Here is a 27,251-nt window from a genome sequence, read left to right as displayed (position 1 = left end):
TCTTTCTCCCTTAGGCTGCTTTTGACAGAATTTTGAGGGTGTGTGTGTGTGTGTGTGTGTGTGTGTGTGTAGGGGGATTGTTGTCGTCATTTTTGTTTTTAAGTCACACCAACAAAAAAAGAAAATAAGACAATATTAAAGAACTTGCCTAGCACAGTCAAGGTTGGAGGGATTTTCATCATTACTCAAGAAAAAACGTGCTCCCCTAGCACATACCTTATGAGATGTTGGAGAGCTACATAGAGGAGGCATACAGGGTGTAGCCAGACGGTCTAAATGAGCCATGACAACAACTGCAGTTTGTCGTAAATCAATGGCAAGTTCATTGTCTTGTGGAAGAGTAAGGTACTTTAGGAAACTCTCATTGGGACTTAGAGGGCCAGATAAAAGCTAGATTAAGAGAGAAATAAACATAGTCAGAAACAGTGGAATAAAAAATACCACCATCAACTTCTAATCACTATATACATTTTGGCATTTAGTTATGTACTTCCCGTGTTCATTTATTTTAGCCATCAAACAACAATGTTGATTATAAACTATACTATACATTTTTACCCCTTTATAATGGCATATAAATACACGTAATATTGACTTACAATCTATGTGCTTTTGTACCACACATGTGCAAATTCCATATAAACTGTTAATACAGCCAAACCACCCTTTAGGGAAAACTACTCTCAAACCCTCATAAGGGAACTAGAAAAATAATCCGGTCCATACAGTGCTTAGCAAGAGGACCTGAATTCAATCCCCAGAACCCATATTAAAAAAAAAAAAAAAAAAAAAAAGTCAGACACAGTGCTGTGCCCTTGTAATTGATGAACTGAACAAAGGAGGTTGAGACAAAGTCACCGAGCTAGTATGATCTACCTTCGGAATTCTAGACAAGTGAGAATAAGGATCTTGAGGAATAAAACCCCAAAATGACCTTTGCTTTCCACACAAGGTAAAGACAGAAATAGACAGACAGACAGACAGACAGACAGACAGACACACACATTTTTTTAAATATAGACACACAGAGCAAGCTCTCTGAAACATAACACAGTACTTCAGCATGCCTTTGAAAGAAAGTTAAAGGGGTTGGGGATTTAGCTCAGTGGTAGAGTGCTTGCCTAGCAAGCGCAAGGCCCTGGGTTCGGTCCCCAGCTCCAGAAAAAAAAAAAAAGAAAGAAAGTTAAAAACAACATGACAAAACCCCTCATTTTGATATCCCACTTTAGAGAGGGATTTTGATTTATTTTCTGGTTTTGCTGTCCCAGGGATTAATCCTATTGTTAGGCAAGTACTCTAAGAGTCTTTAACAACCTCCACCCCACCATTTGAAATTTGGAGACAGGGTCTCCTTAAGTTGCCTGACTAGTATTTCATCTTTGATCCTTCTGCCTCAGCCTCCCAAGTAGCTAAGATTCCAGGTCTGTACACCTGGTCTGGCTGTGGACTCTACCAAAGCTTTATTTTATTTACAATTAGCATCATTTTTCTTATTCTTGAAAAAGCAGAGTCTAATCATCTAAGAGTGTCAACACATAAATCAGGTCAAAGAAATTATGAAATAACTAATTTTACAGAAATGAGAAATAGATAAAGAGCCAAAGTCCTGAGATTTCACCAGTACATTTAAAAACAGTCAAGCAGCTTCTAGAGCACACAAACACTAAACCACACACAGAGACTGCCACAGCTGACTCGGCAAAGAAGTCTGCAAGGTCAACATGGCAGGCGATACACAGGTCTCTTCGAAGGTCAGTGGGTCCACACCAAACCGTATTCGTCTTTCTAAGTCCAAATCTAAAAGCTGCCTTACAGAAGAATCTTTAATGGTATGTATGATACTCTTTTTCCATCTTGTCAATATAGTACATGTAACCTCCATACCTGCCCCATCCCACTTGCTGCTGCCACCAGTTAACAAACACACTCAAAAGATGTCTACTGCCATAGAAGTACACATCCTGGCCTACCTAAAATAAAGCTAGTTCTTTGATATTATCAGAATAAGAAAGGGTCACCTATATACCCAGAACCACAGGTGATACTCACGTGCATGTCACTCTCTGTGTGTGGCATGTCCTTACTGCAGAGGATGCTCTGAAACCTGTGCAGCAGAGGCAGAAGAGGAGCACTGGTGCCCTGGGCAGACCGCTCATTGTCCGTTTCCTGTGCCCCACTGTCCCACAGCTGAAGCAACAACAGGATGGCAGACAACATTTGGCTGAAAAGGAAGGGTATTTACTCTCTAGTAAAAACAAATTAATGTTTGCCCTACCACATCAAAACTAAACAAATAAATAATTAGAATTACAAAACAATGATATGAAAAATGCTACAATTGTGTCATAGAAATAATTCTTGGCAATTAAATCACTGAATTAATGCCAAGAATCTAGCAAAAGACAATTGTCATCTACTAAAAAGCATAAAAATAGCTAAGGCATTGAAGTAGTACTTTCAACATAACACTTCTAGGATCTTAAGTCAACAAATTAAGAATATATAGTTCAGAAAAAATTAAATAAACAGTTACTTAGGGGAAAACGTCTTAAAAGAAGAGCTCTTAGATGACTAGATAAATTAGCCTAAAAAGAAATAAAGACAACAAAACAGACTAGCACAAGAATATACCCCTGCCTGGCACCACAGGACCCAGGTAGGCAGAGCAAGCCTGAGACAATGCCCACACAGTACAAAGCAGCCCAGGTGGTCAGAGCATGCCTAAGCTGATCACCACCCAGCACCACACAGCATGTGCACAGCATAGCACTCTGAGATGACCCCAAGCACCCAGAGGCCCCAGGTGCCACTAAGATGAACAAGTAAGTAGTGGAAAGAGAAGCAGAATGGTGTGTGCACAATGAAGAGAGGCAGAGACTCAAGGGGAGTGAGGGACGGTCTGATGTGAGTAGCTGGCGATGCCACTTGAGGCCATAGGAGGTCCTGGCCCATGCTACAGCTGAGGGTCATGTCTGGGTTCACAGAACTGTAACACTGGGAATCTGTTACCACCAACATGTGGATGTCCCTAGTTTGGGCTGCTGCCTAGGGTCATGTTGATGTTTGAGGGCTGTGCAGAGCTGGATTGGAGAGCTTGCCCAGTTGTAAGTAAAAGAGAGCTGTCAGACTGGAGAAATCAGCTACCACTCACACCCAGATCCAGGGCTTTGGCCCATCCCAATAGTTACCACACCTATGAACTACGCAAGGGGCTGGTCTTTCGAATCCAAAGACACAGGTTCTCCATGACACAGGGCAAGAACAGGATATCTGAGAAGAGTTCTGGTGAGGATCCAGTACTCAAAGTGTAGCAGAAGTCAGAGGTCTTGAACCAGACAATGACTCACTGCAATGATCATTTGCAAGAAAAGCTGTTTGAGTAAAAGGGTCTATATACTATGCGACACACCACAGGGATAGAGAGATGAGTGTCATTGGGGTCCATGATGTGAAATCCACGAAACGGAAAGAAAAGAAAAGAGAAGAAGAGGAGAGGAGAGGAGAGGAGAGGAGAGGAGAGGAGAGGAGAGGAGAGGAGAGGAGAGGAGAGAACAGGAGAGGAGAGGAGAGAACAGGAGAGAAGAGAACAGGAGAGGGGAGGGTAAGGGAAGGGAAGAGAGGGGGAGAGAAAGAACACAGAGTCCTGGGATGAAGGTCTACCCTGAACACCACAATTTGCTCCAGTCACAAACAGGTATGTGGAATTCTACAACACAGCAGATTTTTCAGATACACAACCATCTCCTAAGGTGACCTGAGATAACTCACCTAAGTGTGCCTCTCTGAACAGCCAACTCCAGTAGAATGGCCAAAGCCAAGTGCTGGTCCTGTAGAGGAACTCCTCCTGGTCCCTTAGTCCCCGGTGTTCCGTGAACATCCCTGAAATAAGAGCAACAGAAAGGCTAGGCAACATCAGAGAAAGCAGAAACTTTTAAATCATACCAACATGCTAATTATATTCACTCTCCCATGTAAAAGGCAAGTGTATGCACAAGTACGAGAGAGAGAGAGAGAGAGAGAGAGAGAGAGAGACGTGTACACACACACACACACACACACATACACACACACACACACACACACACACACCCTAAAGAGGGAGAATGGAAAGGAGGAAAGAAAAGGGAAAAAGTGCGTGAAAGATGTTTAGGACTGATCTTAAGCCAAGGACACACTGGGTGTAAGGTTCTATCACTGAGCTCTATTTTCCACCTACTAAAAATGTAGTTTTAAAAAGCATGAATGTAGATATTATATTATACCAAACGATACACCCTATGTTTATGTTTATGTGTCTATGCATAAAATAATTTGCATCATTACATAAAAATGAGTGGAAAGGTCTTTAATGGGGCTGGGCTATAGTTCAGTTGGTAGTGTCCTTTGACTAGCATGTACAAGTCCCTGGTTTCCACGGCATTACTCCATAAACTGGACAGGGTTACACAGGGTCCTAGTACTTGAGGTACTAGGTGAACTCAGAAGATTCAGAAGTTCAAGGTCATCCCTAGCTACATAATAGTGTGAAGCCAGCCTGGGCTGCATTTGAGCCTACTTCAAGAAAAGAAGGAAAGGAGGGTTAGTGCGTAGACATGTGTTTACCCATTTTTTTCCAATTTGAACAAAATACAGTCAATTTTCCCATAAAAGTTAGAGAATTCTAACGTCATCAGAAGATCCAAAGGCACATCTATGCATATTTATATTTCAAATAAAAGAAATTTTTGAACTGTTAGAAAATTCAGAAGGAGAGATTTTATACCTTACACTGAAAATTTTTAATTAAATCTGAGGCTATTTTTCAGGGCTTTAACTTTAAATTTTCTATGGTAAAGAAACTCCCAGGAGACTCATCCTTGTTGATTATGGGAATAAAGAGAATGACATGGCAAGAAAACTCAAGAGCACCCTAATTTTGCTTCTGTGCCATTGTACAAAATTTTGTATTTTCTTTAACTTATCAAAAAGGAACTACAGATTCCTATTCAAGCCAGGAGCAGAAACATACTCCAAAGTCTCACTTATCAGAGCTGAGGATCACTTGCATTCAGGAGTTCTGGACTACAGTGTGCATGCCAATTGGGTGTCCACATTAAGGTCCACCTCCTAGGAGCAGGGGACCACCATGTTGATAGGACTATCAAGTTGTATAAGGAGGGGTACAGTTGCCCAGCCCAAGTCAGATGGGACAAGCCAAACTCCCATTCTAATCACAGTCATATACAAAACTAAAAAAATGTAGCTAGCTAGAAGCTACAGTTTGAATCATAAATGCCTGCCAAACACCCATGTATTAGCTGGCTAGTCCCAAATCTATGGCACTATAGAGAAGATAGAGCAGAGTCCTAAAGTTAATCACTACTGGTACACTCTTGAAGGAAATACTACAACTCTGGTATCTCCTCTTTCTTTGCTTATTTGGCAACCATGGACTGAACAGGCTCTTCCATGGTGAACCGTATTGACACAGGTCCAAAGCAACCAGGCCTAGTAAACACAGACTGGAGTCTAAAACAATCAGCAAAAAGCTTCCCTCCTTTCAGCTGGTTGTCCACAGTTTTTGATATAGCACTAGTAAACTAACAAACAGGTTCATAGGTTTTTGGTTTGTTTTCTTTTTTCTGTAGAGAGAAGGATCAAACATAGTTGTCCATACTCAACAACTACTACTACTGAGCTACACCCCCACCATTAGTCAGAACATTTTGTTTGGGTAGCCATGTACTCATATTATCTACCAAGACTTCAGGGTAAGCACCATCAATCAATCCCTCAGAACAATGGTTCCTCATTATCACCAAGAGGCTCACAAGAAGTGCTCGGTTAGGATGGATGGATGGATGGATGGATGGATGGATGGATGGATGGATGGATGGATGGATGGACAGACGGACGGACAGATGGATGGTCAAATACCTCTAAAAAACAATAAATAACAAAAACAGGGGTTGGGGATTTAGCTCAGTGGTAGAGCGCTTGTCTAGCAAGCGGAAGGCCCTGGGTTCGGTCCTCAGCTCTGAAAAAATAAATAAATAAATAACAAAAACAGTTGATATTTTCTATCACACTCAATATGATAAGCTTCTTGGGTCAAGTCACAATAATCATGAATTAGATCATCTAAAAAGCTGAGAACAGACCAGAGAACTGGCTCAGTGGGTAAAGGCACTTGCTGCCAAGACTGACTTACCTGAGTTCAATGCCTAGGCCACACATGGTAGAAGAAGCCTTACTTCTATACGTTCACTGTGACGCATGCACCTATACATGTACAACTCTCTTACACACACAGACACGCACTCGCAAATACCTCACGCACAAAATAAGTAACTGTACAAAAACAAATTTAATGTGCTGAAAATATGCTGAAAACACAGCAGCAAAACCTAGAGATCAAGTTCCCTAAGTTGCAGTGATACCAGAAGATGGGAATGAGGCTCAAGCATACCAGAGCTAATCCACAGAAATGCAAGTAAAGTACAAACTCACCCAGTCACGACGGACCTGAGGAATCTTGTTGCTCTCTCTACCACCTCCAACCACACAGAGGATACTGTGCTCTCATCAAAGAGGGAGGCTTCAGGAAGAGCTCGAAGGGCATCCAGGGACTCCTGCAAGAGCTCACTGCAGAGATCCGCATCCTCACCTGAGCAACACAGTGAGTCACAGGAGGCTGCCCACCCTTAGGGACTGCTGACAAATGAACTCCCAGTGACTTCCACTGAGGCTCTAAACCCTCAGGTGCAAACATACACATGCAATTCTTCATTCAACAGGCCAAACTCTAACAGACCTGCTGAAATTCCATTCCACCTGTGATGTCTCTCACACAAACAAAAAAGATGGAGCATCTCTTAAATGAAATGTTGGGTGTCGGAAGTGACTCACTCTGTCTGTCTGTCTCTCCCTCCGTCCCTCCCTCCGTCCCTCCCTCCGTCTCTCTCTCTCTCTCTCTCTCTCTCTCTCTCTCTCTCTCTCTCTCTCTCTCTGTGTGTGTGTGTGTGTGTGTGTGTGTGTGTGTGTGTGTGTGTCACCTTGAGAAGGGAACTCAAGACTAATTTCAGTTCTGTATCATGTATATCTTACACAGAGAACTTGGAGGAAATCTTATGCAGTATCTTTAGCGTGATTGCACTACAGCAGCAACGCATCACATGAAACCGAGGGAGAGATTTTCCACTTGCAAAATCAAGGATCAAAAGACTTTGGAACTTGGTTCAGCCAAGGTTGGACCCCCAGTGCAAGGGAATATGGGGGGGGGGGGGCAGTAAGGGAGATGGATGGGGGAATAACCATATGGACGAGGGGGAGGAGATGGGAGGACTTATGGACAGGAAACCAGGAAAGAGGATAACATTTGAAATGTAAATAAAAAATATATCTAATAAAAATAAAATATTTAAAAAAAGACTTTAGAGCATTATCAGACTGCATATTTTCAGATTATGGGTGCTCAACTGATAACTTCTTACTAAAGTTTTCATTCCATGGTGAAGGAGGTGAGATGGTATTGTAATAAATGAACACTGTCTTAAAACAAAGACCTGAAAATTCAGAGAGACCCTGTAGCCTCTTCTCTTAAAAAAGAAAGAACTTACGGTAAACAAAGACATTTATACCCCTGAGACAGTCTCAGGGACTTGGGAGTCTAGCTGGTAGGTGACCAACGAGGAACTTGCTATGGCAGAATTGCTCAGGGAACCCAAAACATCTGCTCAATGAAGGAAACAGAATGGCACGCTACACACATACCTGAACGCCAGGCCCTCCGTAAGAAAGCGAAGGCGAAGGAGAGTGCTGCTCGGGATCCGACTCTGGCAAGTCCTTCTACCCCTCTGCCTGGGGGACGGGCACTGCAAATAAACACATGGGCTTAACAACTACTCGGGCAGAGGAACATGAACATGTAAAACAGATTAAGGCCAGGGAGTGACCTATGGTCTTCTTTAGCTATCAGGATCCTTTGTGGGTTTCAGTGTCAAGTTTTTATACTTTAGATAAAATATCCTTAGTAAAGGAAAAGTTTCTCTGTGAGGACATGAATACTGCAGGGGAGGCTGTGTGCGCTCATCTGTGAGAGCCTGAATAGTGTAGGGGACGCTGTGTGAACATCTATGAGTGGCTATTAAGGGAGAAGAGCTATTTGTTGCTTCCAGAAGAAGAACTGGATGCCAGGAACACAGGAATATATTTCTGAATAAGAAATGTCAGTATTAGAAAATAGAGCCGTTTAAATCTGATCAGAAGAATTCAGAAGACTATTACCAGCATTTTCCCTTGAGGAAAATAGTTCCTGTGAAACCATGAATCTCAGCTCTCCTCAAGATAGTCAGAATCTCTTGGTCCCAAGAAAGAACCTATAACCCTAAGCCAGTATAAAAACCATTCTAAAAATAATAACCTGTTTTTTTTCTTACTATTGTTTCATTTCTCTGTGTGTGTGTGTGTGTGTGTGTGTGTGTGTGTGTGTGTGTGTGTGTGCGCGCGCGCATGCGCGTGCACATGCACACACATAAATACAACCTACTATAAGTTTTAATTTTCCTTCAACCAATGAAAACTATTCTAATTAAGTCACTAATCCTTAAGTCAACAGAGCATTCAAGACAATTCTGTATCTTAAGTTGATATGACCAACACACAAGTGTACTTAGGTCTCTTAGTATTAACCACTCATATATGCTGATATATTTTTTTCTCCATCTTTATTAGATTGGCTATTTCTTATTTACATTTCGATTGTCATTCCCTTTCCCGGTTTCCAGGCCAACATACCCCTAATCCCTCCCCCCCCCTTTATGGGTGTTCCCCTCCCCATCCTCCCCCCATTGCCGCCCTCCCCCCAACAATCATATTCACTGGGGGTTCAGTCTTGGCAGGACCAAGGGCTTCCCCTTCCACTGGTGCCCTTACTAGGGTATTCATTGCTACCTATGAGGTTGGAGCCCAGGGTCAGTCCATGTATAGTCTTTGGGTAGTGGCTTAGTCCCTGGAAGCTCTGGTTGGTTGGCACTGTTGTACATATGGGGTCTCGAGCCCCTTCAAGTTCTTTCAGTCCTTTCTCTGATTCCTTCAACGGGGTCCCGTTCTCAGTTCATTGGTTTAATGATGGCATTCGCCTATGTATTTACCAAATTCTGGCTGTGTCTCTCAGGAGATCTACATCCGGTTCCTGTCAGCCTGCACTTCTTTGCTTCATCCATCTTATCTAGTTTGGTGGCTGTATATGTGTGGGCCACATGTGGGGCAGGCTCTTATCCACAAATTAAAAACCATATGTCTAAAGGCATCTTCAGTAATAGAGAAACTGTCTTTAAAACAGGAGCCAGAACTTACATGGAGATGACAAAAGGTTCTTCCATTTTTATTCTTACCTTTTCTTCTCGGTGGGAGGCACGGAAATGCTGCTGCTTTTCCACTTAACTTTGACATTCTCCTGGAAAACAGTTCTGTTCAAGGCAATGAAATAACGCTCAAGGATCACCAGCCTCTGCTTCAACCTCAATGCTGAGAGTGTAGTGGTAGCTGACTGGACAGCCAGGGCTTGCTGTTCTTTCACCAGCACAGAAAGACACTCCTTCAGTTCATTCACATCTGAAACACAAGGTAAGAAAACATTCTAGGGGTTGGGGATTTAGCTCAGTGGTAGAGCGCTTGCCTAGGAAGCGCAAGGCCCTGGGTTCGGTCCCCAGCGCCGGGGAAAAAAAAAAAAAAAAAAAAAAAACGTGTTTTCATTTGGGGCTGAGGATTTAGCTCAGTGGTAGAGCGCTTACCTAGGAAGCACAAGGCCCTGGGTTCGGTCCCCAGCTCCGGAAAAAAAAAAAAAAAAAAAGAACCAAAAAAAAAAAAAAGAAGAAAACATTCTAACTTGTCAGTATCTTGGGCATGGTTGTCAATAATACTAAGGAATTCGACAATGACAATAGGAAACACCTAAGCATACGATACTACCCAAAGCATTAAACACTGTGCACATATTGGCGGGTAGCACTACACTACCAGGCAAATTCAGGCAGACGGGTTAAAGAACCTGACTAAATTCAAACAGAGGGAGTATATAGCACATAACATGGATGGCTTTTGGGCTCCATTATACACTGATCCTCTATAATCACCACCAAATTGCTAATACAAAACTGAAGGGTCACAGAACACTTGCTTAACAATGCACAAGGCCCTGGGCTCAAGGCTTAGCCCAAACAAATAAACAAATCCTCAAAACTATAAAGGCCAACTTCTCAATAGTCCATTTCCTACAGAAAACCTCTAACCACCTTGCTATGTAACTAAGGTCAAAAGGCACAGGGTGTGTGTGTGTGTGTGTGTGTGTGTGTGTCTGTGTCTGTGTCTGTGTGTCTGTGTGTTTTTGTCTCTGTACTTACATGCAATGCTTCTATACATGTGTGCATATACTCCTGTGCATGTGTGTGGAGGCCAGGACAACCTTGGGTGTCATTCTTCATGTGCTATCAACCTGTTTTTTTGGGACAGGGTTTCTCGCAGGCCTGGACCATGCCAATTACAGTAGGCTAGCTTAGCAGCAAGCCTCAGAGATTTGCCTGTCTCTTCCTCCTCAGTGCTAGGATTTACAAGTGGGAGCCACTACACCTTATTTGTTTTACACGTATGCTGTAGGTAGGTCTCCCCAAAACCAAAAGTAGTATTTCAATACATTTAGTATGAATAACTAATGAATAAAATACATTATGGAACTATTTTATTAGAGGACAAAAGTCAGGTTCTATGATAAATGCTTAAGCTGTTCTCTCTAGTGGATATTTGAATTTTTCCACAAGAGTTTTTTGGTTGTTGTTTTGGGGTTCGGTTTTTTTTTTTTTTTAAAGTAGCTATAAGACAAAATAACTTAAAAAATCCTGGTCTATCAACTAAGTTACCTGACACTGCAACATATTACAGCTGTAAATTAAATTACCTGTCACCAATCCCCAGGCTAGCATTACTCCTGCCTTTACTAAAACAGTCCCCAGCCACCAAGACTCAGACCCTGACAATCACTAAGCTCTATCCAACCTCCCTTGATGGAAGATCTCAGCTGTCTGGCTGCCCATCAACTTGAGCATGCTTTCCATAGAAAGTAGAGTTCTTAAAAAGCACTGGAAAGTACATCTCACTGCTTCCCAGGACTCAACTTCATTCCTGGCCAACAGGCACTGCAGGTGGAATGCCAGGCCTGCATACCGGCAACCTAAAACTGAAATGCCTAAGAGCTGACAGCCATAGAAAAAACAAGATGAGTAACACCCTGGAGTCCATACTGGTATCCAGGTGGAAAATCAGAATTTCTACATAGTGGGAATACATGGTCATTTCTGCTTTTGGGGTGGAGGGTGTTTAGACCTCCAACTGACTTCCTTAGTGGCTAAACTTATAGCACTATCACCAGTGTATAAGGGTTCCTTTATTGCCATATCCTCATCAGCATTTGTCATTTGTCTTCTTAATAATATGCATTCTGTCTGGGGGTGAGATGGAATCTCAATGTTTTAATATATTTATTTCTCTTCTGCCAGTGTGAAAAAATATCCTAAAAGTTCATGTATCTAATTAGTGAGTTTTAAAAACACATGAAGCCTAAAGAACTGAAAGTCTACACTAACACTAAAGGCTTCAATACTCCTAGTACAGAAAAGAAGATAATCAGTCATTCTTCCATTTGTTTCCCTCTCACCACAACGGAGACACTAGAAAACAAAGGGGACAGAACAAGACCCAACCAAGGGAGTGTAGGGGAAGACTCAGCACGTGCCAAACAAGCAGTGCTTCATGCTAACTCCTTTCAGCAAGCTTATCTTCAACCCACAATGCATGGAACAGAACCTGTGATGATTATAAGCAGTCTATAATTCTACACACAATATGGAAGCACTGCATACCCTAAATGCCGCCACTGTATGAGGAGGCCATACACGTCACTGCAGTCTCACCTCATGCACTGGGCAGAAAGCAGGTGTCTAACACAAAATGGTCTAAAACCATTCCACCGTTCTCCATGTTCTTGTTTGTGTTACCTCATTACCTACTTCCTTCAAACTAGAAAGCAACCTGGGATGGTACAGAGTGACAATACATGCCAACCTGGAGTGATGGTCCAGTCTTATGTATTAGTGAGATTCCTTGCCCAATAAGGTACAGAACAAGGAGGAGAATTTCAATATCCATCAACAGATACACGGATAATCAAAATGTGGTATGTATACACAACAGGAGCCATATTTAGTCGTAAAGAAAAATGAAATAATGAAATTTGAAGGAAAATGGATAGATCTGCAAAGTATAATATTGAGTGAGGTGACAAAGCTCAGACAAAAATTCTATGTTCTCCAAGATAAGGGCCAGAAACTATAATACATACATGTATGCATATAAACAGGTATAGGTGTGGGTAAAGACCCCAAAATGTAAAGGAGACCACAAAGGAAGGCAAAAAGAGGTGACAAGGGAGGACAAGTAAAGAACACATGGGACATGAAAGATGATAAAGAGATGGACCCTTCCAAGGAGAAGCTGAGGAGAAGCAGATGAATACAATATACTTCATTTGAAATGTCATGATATCTAAGACCTTATATGCTACTTTTAAATGGTTGAAGTAATAACAGCAAAGAACTCTTGAACCACATCAACTAACTTGACTCCATTAAGATTCATGCAATAAGGCTTGGGTTGTAACTTAGTGAAGGGCTACCTAACATGTACAGCCTGACTTCCAGCCTCAGATCTGTAAAGCACAATGAAATCCTATTGAAGATTCACAGAGCAAGACAGGCAGTGGTGGTGCATGCCTTTGATACCAGCACTTGGAAGTTCCAGGCCAGCCAGGTCTACACAGAGAAACCTCTTGGCCGAAGAAAAAAAAAGAAAATCCACAGAGAAGTAAAATATATAGTGTTCTTGGCAAGTACATAGGAAACAACCAACAGGGCACATCAAATCTGACAAGAATTAAATTATACAAAATGCTTTATTAGCCAAAAAATTAAATTAGCTTATAAAAGATCCTGAGATCAAGCCCCAATACACATGAAAAGAAAATGCATCAGATATTTTAAAAATTTAAATTAAATGTAATTTGGAAGACCAAAGAAGAAAAGTGTAAATTTTACTTGCTTGGATAAAAAAAGAAGAGATGAATTTAGAAATATTAAAAAAAATACACGTAACTAAAAAAATAAAAAATACATTTTCATAAACAAAGACTTAATAAATATTTCTCAAAGAACATTTACAGATCAGTAGGCATATTGAAAAAATGTTCAACATCATTAAATATAAACACAAATCAAAACAGTAACACTCCATTTCACACTGATTGGGTGGATATTATCAAAAGGAAAATAACAAGTGCTACCAAGGACCTGGAGAAACTGACACCTTTGTGTACTACTCAAAGGATGAAAAGCAGTGTGGCCTCTGGAAAACACTGTCCCACTGCTTTAAAATGTCCGTCCCATTACTAACACGGCTCGTTAATGGTTCCTTGAGAAAAAATACAGAATTAAAAGCAGTGACCTCACACAGAGCCTGGACTTCCATGTTCATGGAAGCAGCTACATCTACTCAGGGCACAGTGACAGTGGATCAGAGCTTGAGGCCAAGAGTGGTCCTCACTAGGAGGGACTGCTTTCCAATAGAACACAGAGGTTTGCTGGTAATAATGTTTATTGTTTTTCACACCTAGAAAGGCTCCTTTTATAGTTTCTCTACAGAGAATGTTTTTTCTGGTTTCATTTGTTTATTTACTTTTATATTTATGTTTATTAGAGTGGTGTCTGACTCTGATAAGTACTTGAAAACTCGTATAAGATGAGCTTCCTAGAGTATACCTATTTAAAATAAGTTACTGTTATGAAAAAAACAAGAGAGAAGTAAACCAAGGGTGCACCAACTAGTGCACAAATAATCAAAATATGCACACAAAACAGTGAGATATTATTTAATATTTAAAAGGCCACAGCATGGATGAACTTAAAAGTATGCTAATGGAAATAAGCTAGATAAAATTAATAAATACTATCTGAATCTAGTTCTATGTGGTGTTTTTGAAAAGTGAAGTGCAGACTTCAAAGCTGACTGTAGCTACCTGGGGAGCTGTATACTATATATATACTTTTATATATATATAGTATAAGTTATAATGGTTATATTTTATATCAGCTAAATTTTACTGTAATACAAACAGATTTTAATTTTATAAACTTCCATTAAGAAATAAAAATTTGATCCACTGCTGTCAGAAAGTATAATACCTGGCTGCCTGCCCCACACCCAACTCTCCAGGATTGATTTGGCTCTACACACGGGTGCAGGTGTTTCTTCTTCCTCCTTCTTCTCTTTGTCATTAAGATCTTCCTTCTTGGTTCCACTCTGAGCATCAACACCATCATCTGGAGAGTTAAAAATGTTCAAGTCCATAACTGTTTTTCAAAATGCAACCAATGGTCAAGCTGGGTATGGCAATCACACCTGTCGTATACACCACATGAGTTTAAAACTGTCTTAGGTCACACGGTAAGTTCCAGGCCAGCCTGAGCTAGAAAGCTAGAGAGTAAGGTCCTGTCTCCAAATAAAGACAGGAGAAAGAAAGGAAAGAGGGAAAGACAGAGCACATCTTAGGGGGAAGGAAAAAGGGGAAGCATCTTTTCAATCTCTACAAATGCTCTTCTCAAACATGCAAGAGCTACAGTACATGTCAGTTAATGTTTTATGTTTTTAAAAACACATGAGTTAAAACTACAAAAGGGGCTAGAGAGATGACTCAGCAGTTGGGAGCACTGACTACTCTTCCAGAGGTCCTGAGTGAATTCCTGGCAGCCATATGGTGGCTCACGAACATCTGTAAGTGTGTCTAAGGGCAGTTACAGTGTACTCATATACATTAAATAAATAATAATAAAAATTACAAAAGATCAGCACAGTGTATTTAGTAATTCATGAATACAATATAAGGAATTTTTAATTCTTTAACACATGAATGGCTTTTTTTAAACATTTTATCAATGTTCTACTAGTTTTCACAACTAAAAAAGTTTGTCTTTAATGTTTATCTATTTCTACTTTACAAGAAGTGCTTTAGTTCAATGATTCAAAATTGCTGATTCACCAAAGGGAGAATTAGGGAGACAACAGTAAATCATTTAAAGTGTACAACGTTCTCCTCTACTGCCAGCTGAGAACCACTGCTATACGAGATCACTATCACTGAGATGGCAAATGGCTCAGTAAAACGTGATGATCTGAGTTCAATCCCCAGAGTCCAGAGACAGTTGTCCTCTGATTTCAACATACATGCCATGGTGTGCGCATACACACACACACACACACACACACACACACACACTCATAAATTTTAAGAACCATTATCACTGAAATATAATTCAGGAGCACTGAGACATAAAAGAAAAGTTAAAAACGACTCTCAGGCCGCTGTGAAGTCTTGACAGTAATAAATGCCTTGAAAACCCTTACATAGTTGTGAAGAGAAAAATGGGAAAACTCTGAAGTGTCAACAAGTCCAGTCATAAAAGGATATAACTAAAATAATCATATAAATACATGTATATACACATACATATATATATATGTATTACATCTTATAGTGTGTGTGTATGTATGTGTGTTATGCGCACAGATCTGCACGTGTGTGTTGCACACCAACTAATTCTCTAATTCTCTGTTAACACCAACTCTATGTCCAGCAATTTAATTCAATTCTTGTAGGAACTAACTGGAGTTAGAACAGAACACACACACTTCAGATGCCAATTCCAAGCAGTAGGCTCTGGGTAACACACAACTTCTGATGGCCTGATTACAAGTAGTAGTTTCCCATGACCCTCTCCTGCCTGATAGATATGACTTGGCCATATTGCTGTCATCATAAATCATTACCACCATGGCTACCAAGAGTAGCCTTATTATGTTGTTCCTGTTTCATTCCTGGTCCAACAAACCATAGCATACAAAACCATTAGAATGGTGCGTGGAATTTATAACTAGACCTTGGCTGCCAGGCACATTTGACTCTTTGATTGGATCTTAAGAAAAACATGTACTTTCTAGCCACAGTGAAGTCACTTTTCTCCAATAATAAATACATCCCTCTTTTTGACCCTAACTGTGGGATCCATCTGGTCTTGCTGCCACCAAGTCCACAGTTCCATAAGTCCCAATAAACTGTGCTCTCTACAATTCTAATCTGTCTGCCTCCCTTTCAGTATTTTCATGGTCCCTTGCTCACAGTCTGTCCTCAGATATTAGCATAGGACTTTTCTGGAACAAACCCCAAATGGCACAAAGGAAGAACTAAATAAACAAAAGAGCCTCACATTCTATTTTTATAACAGTAAAAGCACATGAAACACTCTACCAATGTCTCATGCACAGATCACTGGATGAAGTAGACTCTAAGAGGATGAAAAGAGCAACATTGGGAGTTTGGACAATGATAAAACTATCCAGGTTAAGATGGGAAGTACAGAAATCCACACATGTTAAAGTTTATTGTACGAGTGCTCATATTACTTACTTTCACTTCCTCAGGCTGGAAATTTTTTGACAGTTAACAAAAACATCTCCAAACAAACCTGGGGCTTTACTCTCAGGAGCACAAATCAGAACACCACAGCGAGAAAAAGATAAGCCCCTAGAGAGCATGATGAACACTGTAATAATTAGCAACACCAGCTCACAGGAAAGAAACTCCCTTTAATGTATATACTGTCTAAGTTAGGGTTTTAATGCTGTGAACAGACACCATGATCAAGGAAAGTCTTATAAAGGACAACATTTAATTGGGGCTGGCTTACAGCTTCAGAGGTTTAGTCCATATCATCAAGGCAGAAGCATGGCAATATCCAGGTAGGCAGGGTGCAAGAGGAGCTGAGAGTTCTATATCTTCATCTGAAGGTTGCTAGTGGAAGACTGGCTTCCAGGCAGCTAGGATGAGGGTCTTAAAGCCCACGCTTACAGTGAAACAGCTACTCCAACAAGGCCATACCAACTCCAACAGGGCCACACCTCCTAATAATGCCACCCCTTGGGCCAAGCATATACAAACCATCACACCTCTCTTTTTAATGACTGAAGGAATCAATAGATACACTTGACCCAGAACATAAAATATCCAAACGTAACAGTAAATTTAAAAATGCTGGAAAGAATATAGAGGTATAACTCAGTAGTAGAGCACATTACTAAGCATATTCTGCCCCTAGCTGTACACGCGCGTGCGCGCGCGCGCACACACACACACACACACACACACACACACACACACACACACACACACACACACATTACAGAGAAGAAAAAGGCCAGGAGCTAACATTCCTAAGGCCCCAGGAAATCCTAAGGGTTAGCTGTAAACAGAAGTCCAGGTTGCTTTTCACCTCATCTGAGGACCAGCTAGCAATAGGACTTTAAGATGATGAGGACATTTGTACAAACTACCCCAGGTCATCTTTGTTCAAGTTCTAAGCTGAAGACCTAGAGAGCTGTAAATGACTAAGTGGAAAAGGGCCCGGGAAGAGTAAATTGACTAATTTCAGAGAAAACAAAATAATAGTCCAGCCAGATACTGTAACCTAAACTCAAAATATTGTACTTTTAACATGTTCTGTACATCAATCCAACTTTTGCATATCATAAATACTAAAGGGCTTTATTATTTAAAACAAGTTTTATAGGCTGAGTATAGCACAGCAGAGTGTCTAACACAACCCGGAGTGTTTGCTAGCATGCTCAAAACCCTAGGTTTGATACAAACGACAGATGTTGTTTTGTATTTGTTCCTGTCAGCTTTAGGGCCAGCTAACCTGGAGCACACAGAGCAGCAGAAACAAGACCCTACCTCGAAAAGCAAGGTGAAAGAAAAGAATTGACTCCAGTAGTTAGTGTCTGACCTCCACATGCACACTTGCTTTCAAACATAAACACACATACACAACCCTCCCCCACACTAACACACACTAATAAATGGTAACTTTTAATTAATAAACTCAAGGTAACGATATGCAGGAAACATCTAACGAAGCCAGGTGAGACACGGCCATGGACTGACACAAGTGATAATATGAACAAGTTGAGCCAAGCAGTGAGAGGATGAGATTGCATACACTCACTGTACATATCTTTCAATTACGCTGTGTGTGTAGATGGAAATTTCCACATTAATACAAAAACAGAGCTCATTCCACTAGATGATGTAACCAAAAACATAAGCTAATAATACTTTTCCTCAAGTACTTTCCAATCAACAGTATACTAATTAACTACACAAGAGAAAAACTATATATTCTAAAAGTAAGCTGGGTGGTGTTTGGTGCACGTCTTTATTCCCAGCACTCAGGATACAGAGGCAGGTCAGCCTGGTCTACAGAGCAAGTTCCAGGACATCCAGAGAAAAAGGAAGAAAAAAAAAATACATTCTAAAAGAAATGATTTTTTGATACTGGAATGACACTCAGCAAACTGCAGTGGGCCGTAACTGAGGCGTTTCAGATACAGCACATCTGAGTACGGGCTGGCATGCATCTTTTTCTCTTAGGTCTTGATGCGGCTTTCAAGCACCAGGCATATCACAACAACGGAGCTGTGTTGAATCTATCACTACAGATCTATACAGGACCACTATGCACTGATAAAGGTTTACAGATAAACAATTTTCATCCACTCTCACAATAATCTGTATTTATTGTTAGTTATGGCAAGATCTGTTCCAAAGTTTAAAGGAAAAGCTATTCATTCATAACTTCATTAAGGCTATACTCTAACACACACAAAAAATCTGGACAGTTTAAAATATTAACTAACATTATAGACAAAAACCACCAAAGGAAAAGAAGCATCCAAAGACCAGGCTCGAGTGCTCCTGTTTCCTGGCATATTGCAATATTTCTGTAAAAGGCAATTTATATACACAAATAAATAAAGGTTATGTTTAAAGGGGAAGAAGGAGATAGCTCAGCATACAAAGGTACTTATCATTAAACCACACAACAGAGAGAACCAGCTTTCATATATTTGTACCCTGACATGCACACCACACCACAGCACCTATACACACACACACACACACACACACACACACACACACACACACACACATAATTTTAATTTTTTTTCTTTAACATGAGATTATAACAGTACTTACAAAATAAAAAGACAGGCATTAAAAGTTCTTACCTTTTCTAGAAGGGAGTTCTCTATTTTGTGTTAATTCTGTTCCAGTGTACACAATTTCCCCATCTTTAACCATTTCATTCCACAGACCACAGAGTCCATCTCTTGTGAATGCAAGCTGGCAGACAGAAAAAAATATAAACTTAGAGAAATCAGTATAAGTCTTTTTTTATTCAGAGATTTTATATTTTTGACAATTTCACATGTGTACTCTATTTACATCATTTCCATCCTTCTGCCTTCCAACTCCTGTTCCCACCATTCTCTCTCAAAGTCATGACCTCCTCTTCTGTACCTATTATTATTACATACATACATACATACATACATACTAAACACATCTACATACACATATAAAATATACACAACTTAGTGTGTCTACCTAGTGTTGTTCATATGTGTTTAGGGCTGACCTTCAGAATGAGTAACCCAGGGGGTTCATCACTGAAGAAAGTTGATTTTCCCAGCAGCTAGATTGCCTACAGCTCCTGATCTGGGGTGAGAGCTTATGAAATTTCCCCATCCACACTGGCATGTCAATTGATGTTGACATTGTATACAGTCTTGTTTAGGTAACCACAGTATTGTGTTTCCATGGGTACAGCACTCCTGTCATGTCTAGAATATACTAACTCACAGTAGGCATCCTTGTTCTCTGGCTCTTAAAAAAATCTTTCCACCCCTTCATCAATGATGTTCCTTGTGCCTTAGGTGAGGGGGTTGTATTATATAGATTGGGGCTAGGCACCTCACATTTACTCCAATGACCAGCTATGAATCTCCATAACAGCCTTTGTGTGCTACCAAAAGAAACTTTAAATGAGGAGTGAGAATTACACACATGATTTATATATATCATATATACACGATATGTAAATATATCTGTAGATACATGTTTAGAATACAGTTAGAAACTGTATCAATTTAGGAAAATGGTATAGCAGATTCCTGTCTAGGGTCTATGACTTCTCCAGCCATAAGTAGTTGACAAGTAGCCACAAGTAGGTGTAGTATCAGGCATGAATGCCCTCCTATAAGCTGGCAGTAAGAAAATTAAGAGCGCTGGTGGTTATCTCGAAGATAAAAGTGCATCTATTAGACCACTGGGGATATCATACTGGGCCAGTGATAGCTGTGGTTTGCAGGCTTCATGGCTGGGTAGCACTGATTACTTTTTCCCTTGGAAGCTTACATAGCATCTTCTAATACTACGAGAGCCAACCCTCATATAGGAGGCCTTCCAGGTAGTTCTAGCTCAATTTCTCCAAGTCCTGTGTCCAAAACGTATAGTGTTTCAGTGACAGAGTCTTTGTTGTTGTTTTGGTTTATGTAAGACAGTTTCTCTGTGTACCCTGGCTGTTCTGGAACTCACTCTGTAGACTAGGCTGGACTTGAACTCAGATTTGCCTACCTCTACCTTTTGAGTGCTGGAATTCAAGGTGTGGTCCACCACCTACCAGCAACAACAGAGGGGGAAAAAAATCTTGATTTACCTGCCTTATATTATTCAATTCCTCAGTAATAAATCAATGAACTATTTACTTTATTTAAAAATAAGTAACATGTAAAAAAGATCATACAATAAAAGCAGTGAAGTCAAAGAGGACATTGTGTAACAGTGTGCACACTGTGCTGATTTATTAATGAATCATTTCTCTGGTTATTACCAAGTATCCTAGGCCAGTCTCCAACTCCAATCTTCCAGCCTCAGCCTTCCTTGTGGTAGGATTATAACAATGTGTCATCATTAAAGGTCTTATACAAATTTATGAGTTTCCTAATATTTTAAATATCATTTAAGATATTTTGATTACATCTATTCAATTATGCACACTCATCTCCACAGATAGACCGATCCCTGATCTAGTCCTTAAGAGCCCCCCCCCTACTTTTATTTTAAAAAGAAACATTTTACATACTACAGAAAACAAATTTTGCCTTTCTGAATCTGGCTTATTTTGCTCATAAACATCATTTCCTCTCATTGTCTCAAAAATGACCTGAACCTGTTTTTAATAGTTAAGAAACAGTCGTGTGTGTGTGTGTGCGTGTGCGTGTGTGTGTGTGTGTCAGAGAGACAGAGAGGTGCGAGGGCAGGGAGGGAGGGAAGGAAGGAGGGAGGGATATAGGAGAGGGTGGGGGTGTATTTATATATACACCACGTTGTCTTTACTTATTCCCCCACTGACAGACACCAAAGCCGATGTCAAGCCTTGGCAGTTATGACTAGAAAATGGTAAGCATGGGTACTATAGTGAGCATCTACCATATGCAGCCTTTGATTTCTCTGAGTACATTCCCGGTCAACAATACATAAGGGTTCCTTTTTCCCACAATTCCTATCACCATTTGTTTTTGTCTTGATAACAGTTATCTTGTATCTACCTTATATGTGCTGGAGTACACAGAGGTAGAAAAAGGCATCTTCTAGATCTGGAGTTCCAGACAATTATGAGCCACTAGGTAGGTCCTGAGAACTGAATCCAGGTCTTCTGCAAGAGCAGTGAGTGCTTTTAACTGCTGAGCCATTGCTCCAGCCCTGAATTCTTCTATACTTTTACTCCAGTTCTTTATAGTTCTCTCCCAACTAATCTATGCTAGTAAATATTCATAGCTCACCTTTATAAAATTATTTATGATGATCAATAACAGGATAAGATCATCCCCAAAATTCTGGTCCTGTGGGTTATACATTCAACTTGTGTTCTCTTTTAACGAACTACATGAAGACATGAAGATGGTGGGTCACATTACTAGCTAAGTGCTTTGATACCAAATGTGTTAAGGTTCCAAGTCCACACTGCTTCTAGATAAGCAAACGAAATCTTATCTTTGGAGCTTAGTTGATCAAATGAAAGCCAGCAGAAATGAGCAGCCTTTTAGCCTTGGCCATCAGGCCATAACCACAAGGAATAGCTTGTCAGTGAGGACTCTGAGACCCAGATGACAGCAAGGAACAGCCAGCAGAAGACTGATCTACACTACAGACAGACTCCTGGCCCACCAAAATGTCAATTTAGAAGTGAATTGTTTTAAGTTGTTAAACTTGTGTTTAGTGATTTGCTACACAGTAATAAAAAACTAATCTGGTACGTTGCTCAGTCCCATAGACAAACTGATTTTTCTCAGCCATATGCTAGTACTAGTCACATTACTTAATGAAATAGCTTGAAACCTAACAGAGGGCTCTTGGTAAAGTAGCAACTAGTAGGAGAAGTAGAACCTCCTGAAATTATACTCAGAGTACTCCCACCCTAAGACTTAATGAAGGAATAGGAAGGCCTGGCTCCTTTAAGTGACAGAACAACAGTTAAGACCTATCAATGGAATCTTGAGTCCTCACCACAGTGCAAACGGCTACAGGCAAAGAGACCAAGGCCTCAAGGTTCAGATGTGCTCTATTACAGAAGTTATACTCAACCTTGAAGCTCAGATCTCAAGGGAACCCATGAGCCTTATAAGCCTCCACATGATTACAATCATAAAGGAGGGAGAAAGAGGAAGGAACTACAAAAGTATAATTATAATGTAAAGAAGTCATAGTCAAGAGTCAATTAACCAAGACAAGGAAAGTATTATGGTCATTTCAGATCAGTGATCAGATCAGATATGAAAACTGGAGAAAGGCAGAGAATAAAAATAAGAATTAGTCCAGTTTTAACTGCAGAAATTTATACTAATGCTACAATTTGGGCAAGTGTCCCTCAGAGTTCCTAGTTAAGGGCTTGGTCCTCAGAGAGCTATTATTGGAGAAAGGGACAATGGTGATTACTCTGGCTCAACTTGACCCAAGCTGAAGTCATGTGAGAGGAGGGAAATCACAATTGAGAAAATGCCTCCATAAAATTGGGGCATAGGCAGGCATTTCCTTAATTAGTAAGTGATGGGGGAAAGTCCAGCTCATTGTAGGTGATGACATCCCAGGTCCTGGGTTCTGTAAGAAAGCAGGCTGAGCAAGCTATAGGGAGCCAGCCAGTTGGCAGCACTCATCCATGCCCTCTGCATCAGTTCCTACCTTCAGGATCCTGTCGTGCTTTAGTTCTTGTATTGACTTCCTTCAATGATAAACAGTCTTGTGGAAGTACAAATCAAAAAACCTTCCCTCCCCACAACTTGCTTTTGGTCATGGTATTTCATTACAGTAACCTTAACTAGGACAGTGATCTTACTTAACCAAAATAAAGAGTTTCTCCAAGAGTAAATTACTCACCATCAACAGTTCTCTCTACTAATATATCATAAATATAAACCTAGATCTTACACAGTGCTCCAGCATATAATAGAAGACCAAATCTAAGTTTTATATGACAGATTGGAAATGCCAACATCCCAAGAGAGATGGAAGGCCACCATGGTCAGCCCCAAATGCATTCTAGGATTGCCACAAATTGTCTAGTATACTTATCAGTGTTCTGAAATACAGACCAGATCAGAGACACTGGTATTCAAAAGTGATTTTAAAAATTCTGAGCAATAATGGCAGGAAGGGCCTGACAGCAGACAGTGGGAGCAGAAACCTGAGCAATTTATTTTCAACCACAAACAGGAAGAAGGAACCAAAAGTGGGGTGAAGCCATAAACTCACAAAGCCCACCCCTATTGTAATTCTCCAGCAAGGCTTCGCCTAAAGGTTTCATATTCTCTTCAAACAGTACCACGTGTAAGCCTATGAAGGACGTTTCTCATTCAAACCACCATAATAATTATGCACAATTTCTTCAGAGCTCAAACTTTCCATCCAAAAAGGAAAAGGGGTAGCTCATAAGACTAAGAAGTAAACAACTTACAAGTCTCAGAAAAGTCCTTAAAACTAACAAGATTTATAAGGACGATCCTCAAGATATAGAAGTAGAAAACAGATGCCTAGAGAGGAGACTATCTAATCTACCGAGCCACCTGTAAACCATCCACAGAACAGAGGGTTAGTTTCTATGAATCCCCACTCAGACAGAGGGAGGCTTTTAGTGATACAGCAGCCTTTGACTCATCCGTGGCCTACACCCAACAGTTCATCATGTTAGATTTTGGTAGAAAAATTATTTTGTTCTGTCATCCCTTCCCTATACCATAAAGAAATGATTGTTGGCATCTCCTCAGAAGAGTATGGAACAGAAGCTGTGTATACAGTAAGTAATCTTTTCTTGAAAGGCACAGACTGGACATCTTGAGGAAAATATGAAGGATTGCAGGAACTGATAACCAACAGACATGAAACATGGGCTCAAGCAACACAACTGCAACAGTGAGAACATCTACCAACCAAGCATCAGGTAGTCTTCCCCCCCCCCCCCCCCGGGGCTGGGGACCGAACCCAGGACCTTGCGCTTCCTAGGTAAGCGCTCTCCCACTGAGTCAAATCCCCAACCCCAACATCAGGTAGTCTTAAGAAGAGTACTGCCTCAGTGGTTAAAATAAACTATCTAAGAATAAAGGCTATATGGACCAACCTAACTAAGCATTAAAATAGAACTTTGAAAACTGATCTCAAATAATTTATATGTGTGCCAAAACAAAACTCATTCTCAATTTTTAATTTTCATACACATATATATTGTACACTAACTATACCCCCATACTCCCAATCCTTATCTCTTAAAAAACAACAACAATAAGAACAACTAAACTAAAACTAAATCCACTGGCAGGTAGAACAGACATTCAGAAGGATGAAGCAGTTGGATAAAAAATATATGTCATCCTGAGAAACAGAGTGTTTCTCAAAACTAAAAATATAAAACAAAATGCAGCATAAAATATTTATAATGCCCAATATGTAATCACTTTTTAGAAAATATATATCAACCTATAGCTAGAACAACTGAACAATGCAAATGACAGAATCATTCAACAGACTGGAATCAGTGACCGACTAGGCAGATAAAGGCATTAAAGGCTCTATAAAAAAGAATCCAAGTGGAGTGATGCAAAATATTGAAGTGAGAACTTCAATTGTACAGTGCTATGCCAGTCTTTGCTCCTATCACCTAAACACACAAGTTGTCCATGCTGATCCCTTCCATGAGCATAACTAGTGTTATCTGGATCTACAGACCTGTGATAGCAAAGAACTTCCTCTCTCTTCTCATTCCTCACTTCCTCGAGAGCCCAGGAGAAATCTTCCTGGGTTATTCTCTAACATCCAGGCTGATCTCACATATGTGAGCCAAGCACTCCACCACTGACTGAGCTATATATCTAAAATTCCCAGCCTTTTCTTCCTCCCTTTTCTTCCCTCTCCCCTTACTCCCCACCCAGCTCTGAAAATTTTAAGATAGTGCTGTACTGAGGTGAGGCGCCCAAGCTAATCTCAAGCTCATTCTCTTGCACTGCAAACTTACAACTCTTCTGCTCCAGTTTTCCAAGAAGCTGGGATTATAGGCCTGTCACACCAGTTTGTAACCTTTTGAAAAGTCAGTCTTAGAGCCTGAGTTTGGTTCCCAACAAGTATTTCAGACAGTGCACAACTGCCTGTAACTCCAGCCTGGGGATCAGTTAAAATCTGAGGGAAACCATAGACTCCTGGCATATGCTCACAACACTTATAAAAGAGTTGGCAGAAGGATTGAAGGCCCAGTAGTAGACGGGAACCCCACAGGAAGACCAACACAATCAACAAACCTGGACACCTGGAACTCTCAGAATGTGCACCACCAACCAAAGAACATACAGTGGTACTAGCTACATATGTAGCACGCAGGCAGGTCAGTCTTCATGGCTGCCCTGTCTGGTCTCAGTGGGAGAGGATGCACCTAATCTGGGAAAGACTTGATGTGCCAGGGTAGGGGATATCTGGGAAATCCCACCATTTCAGGGGAGAAGGGTGAAGGGACTCAAGAACGGAGAGACTGGGAGGGGGAATAGCATTTGGGATGTAAACAAATACATTAATTACCTTAAAAATAAGTAAAAATAAATATTTTAACTAAAAACTAACAAGATTTACAAAGCCCAAATAATTAAAAGTCACACTTATCTATGAAGCTATTATAGCAAATCATTATCAACTCTTTCATACTGCATAAAACTGAAAAATTGGGGGGTAGTTAATAGATAGGGATTTTTTAATCAAGCCTCAAAATATTCACAACAAAATGAAAACCAGAAGCACTTGGGAAAGAACCAGTGTATCTTCCTGACTTCCCCACACTCTGCACACCCCTCCACGAAGGAACTCATGCTGTCCTACTATGTGGACCTAGTATCATCCTTGTGCTCCAGGGACCCATGCCCTTGCATCCTCACAAAGGCAAGGCTGCTTTCGGCTACCTTTTCAGTTCATTAATATCCTACCTTGACTTCATTCTGGGTTTGATACTGCTTGGTTGGTTTGGTTTGGTTTTTCAAGACAGAGTTTCTCTGTGTAGTCCTGATTGTCCTGGAACCTCTGTCCTCTGTAAACCAAGCTAGTCTCAAATTCAGAGATCCACCTAACTCTGCTTCCCAAGAGCTTTAGATTAAAAGCGTCCTGCCTTGACATTGTTGTTGCTAGCAAATCCGATTATATATAGTATCCAACCTTTTATAACTTACTGGTTCACATTAAACTGTGGCTGGCTAGCTCTTTCAATTTTTCTAGTACTGCTCACATTACACATCACATGATCTCTGCTTAGCTAATAATCCAGCTTAAATACTGGCACCTTTTGTGCAGGAGCTGTTTTTCATCCTACCCATAATATTTAACACTTCAATAGAGAACATTTTCAAGAAATATTTACAAAACAGAAAGTCAATTTTTCAATGTTTTTCAAAAAATATTTTATCCATGTGTTATGTTACCTTCCTGAGTAAGTGTAAGACTCAAGTTCTGACCATATTAGCCATGAAAAATGACAGACCACTGTGCTGGTTGGTCAAACCTAGCCATTTCTGAGAAGAGGGAACAAGTGAGAAAATGCCTGTGGGCAAGCCTATTGTGCATTTTCTTAATAGTGATTGATGTGCATGATGCCATCCCTGGGCATGTGGTCCTAGGGTGTACAAGAAAGCAAGATGAGCAAGCCTTGAGAAACAAGCCAGTAAGAATAATTTAGCCATGGTCTCTGCTTCAG

The 27,251-nt window shown here is 40.5% G+C and overlaps 1 protein-coding gene across 9 annotated transcripts in view; it reads right to left on the bottom strand.

Annotated features, from left to right (window-relative positions):
• Positions 1–27,251, bottom strand: part of Herc2 (HECT and RLD domain containing E3 ubiquitin protein ligase 2) — a 234,208-nt gene that overhangs the window by 167,130 nt on the left and 39,827 nt on the right. For 8 of the 9 annotated variants that reach the window (XM_063262444.1, XM_006229300.5, XM_006229304.5 and 5 more), the window contains exons 3-10: positions 19,204–19,318; positions 14,268–14,405; positions 9,375–9,594; positions 7,753–7,853; positions 6,490–6,646; positions 3,769–3,879; positions 2,050–2,221; positions 217–390 (exon numbers count right to left, since the gene is read on the bottom strand). In XM_063262444.1, the coding sequence (XP_063118514.1) occupies positions 217–390; positions 2,050–2,221; positions 3,769–3,879; positions 6,490–6,646; positions 7,753–7,853; positions 9,375–9,594; positions 14,268–14,405; positions 19,204–19,318 (1,188 nt within the window). The remainder of the gene's footprint in view (positions 1–216; positions 391–2,049; positions 2,222–3,768; positions 3,880–6,489; positions 6,647–7,752; positions 7,854–9,374; positions 9,595–14,267; positions 14,406–19,203; positions 19,319–27,251) is intronic. The other variant, NM_001107520.1, reaches the window with a different exon arrangement.

This window comes from Rattus norvegicus, chromosome 1, assembly GCF_036323735.1.
Source record: "Rattus norvegicus strain BN/NHsdMcwi chromosome 1, GRCr8, whole genome shotgun sequence".
Lineage (NCBI taxonomy): Eukaryota > Metazoa > Chordata > Mammalia > Rodentia > Muridae > Rattus > Rattus norvegicus.
This window is presented reverse-complemented; position numbering and strand designations above follow the sequence as displayed.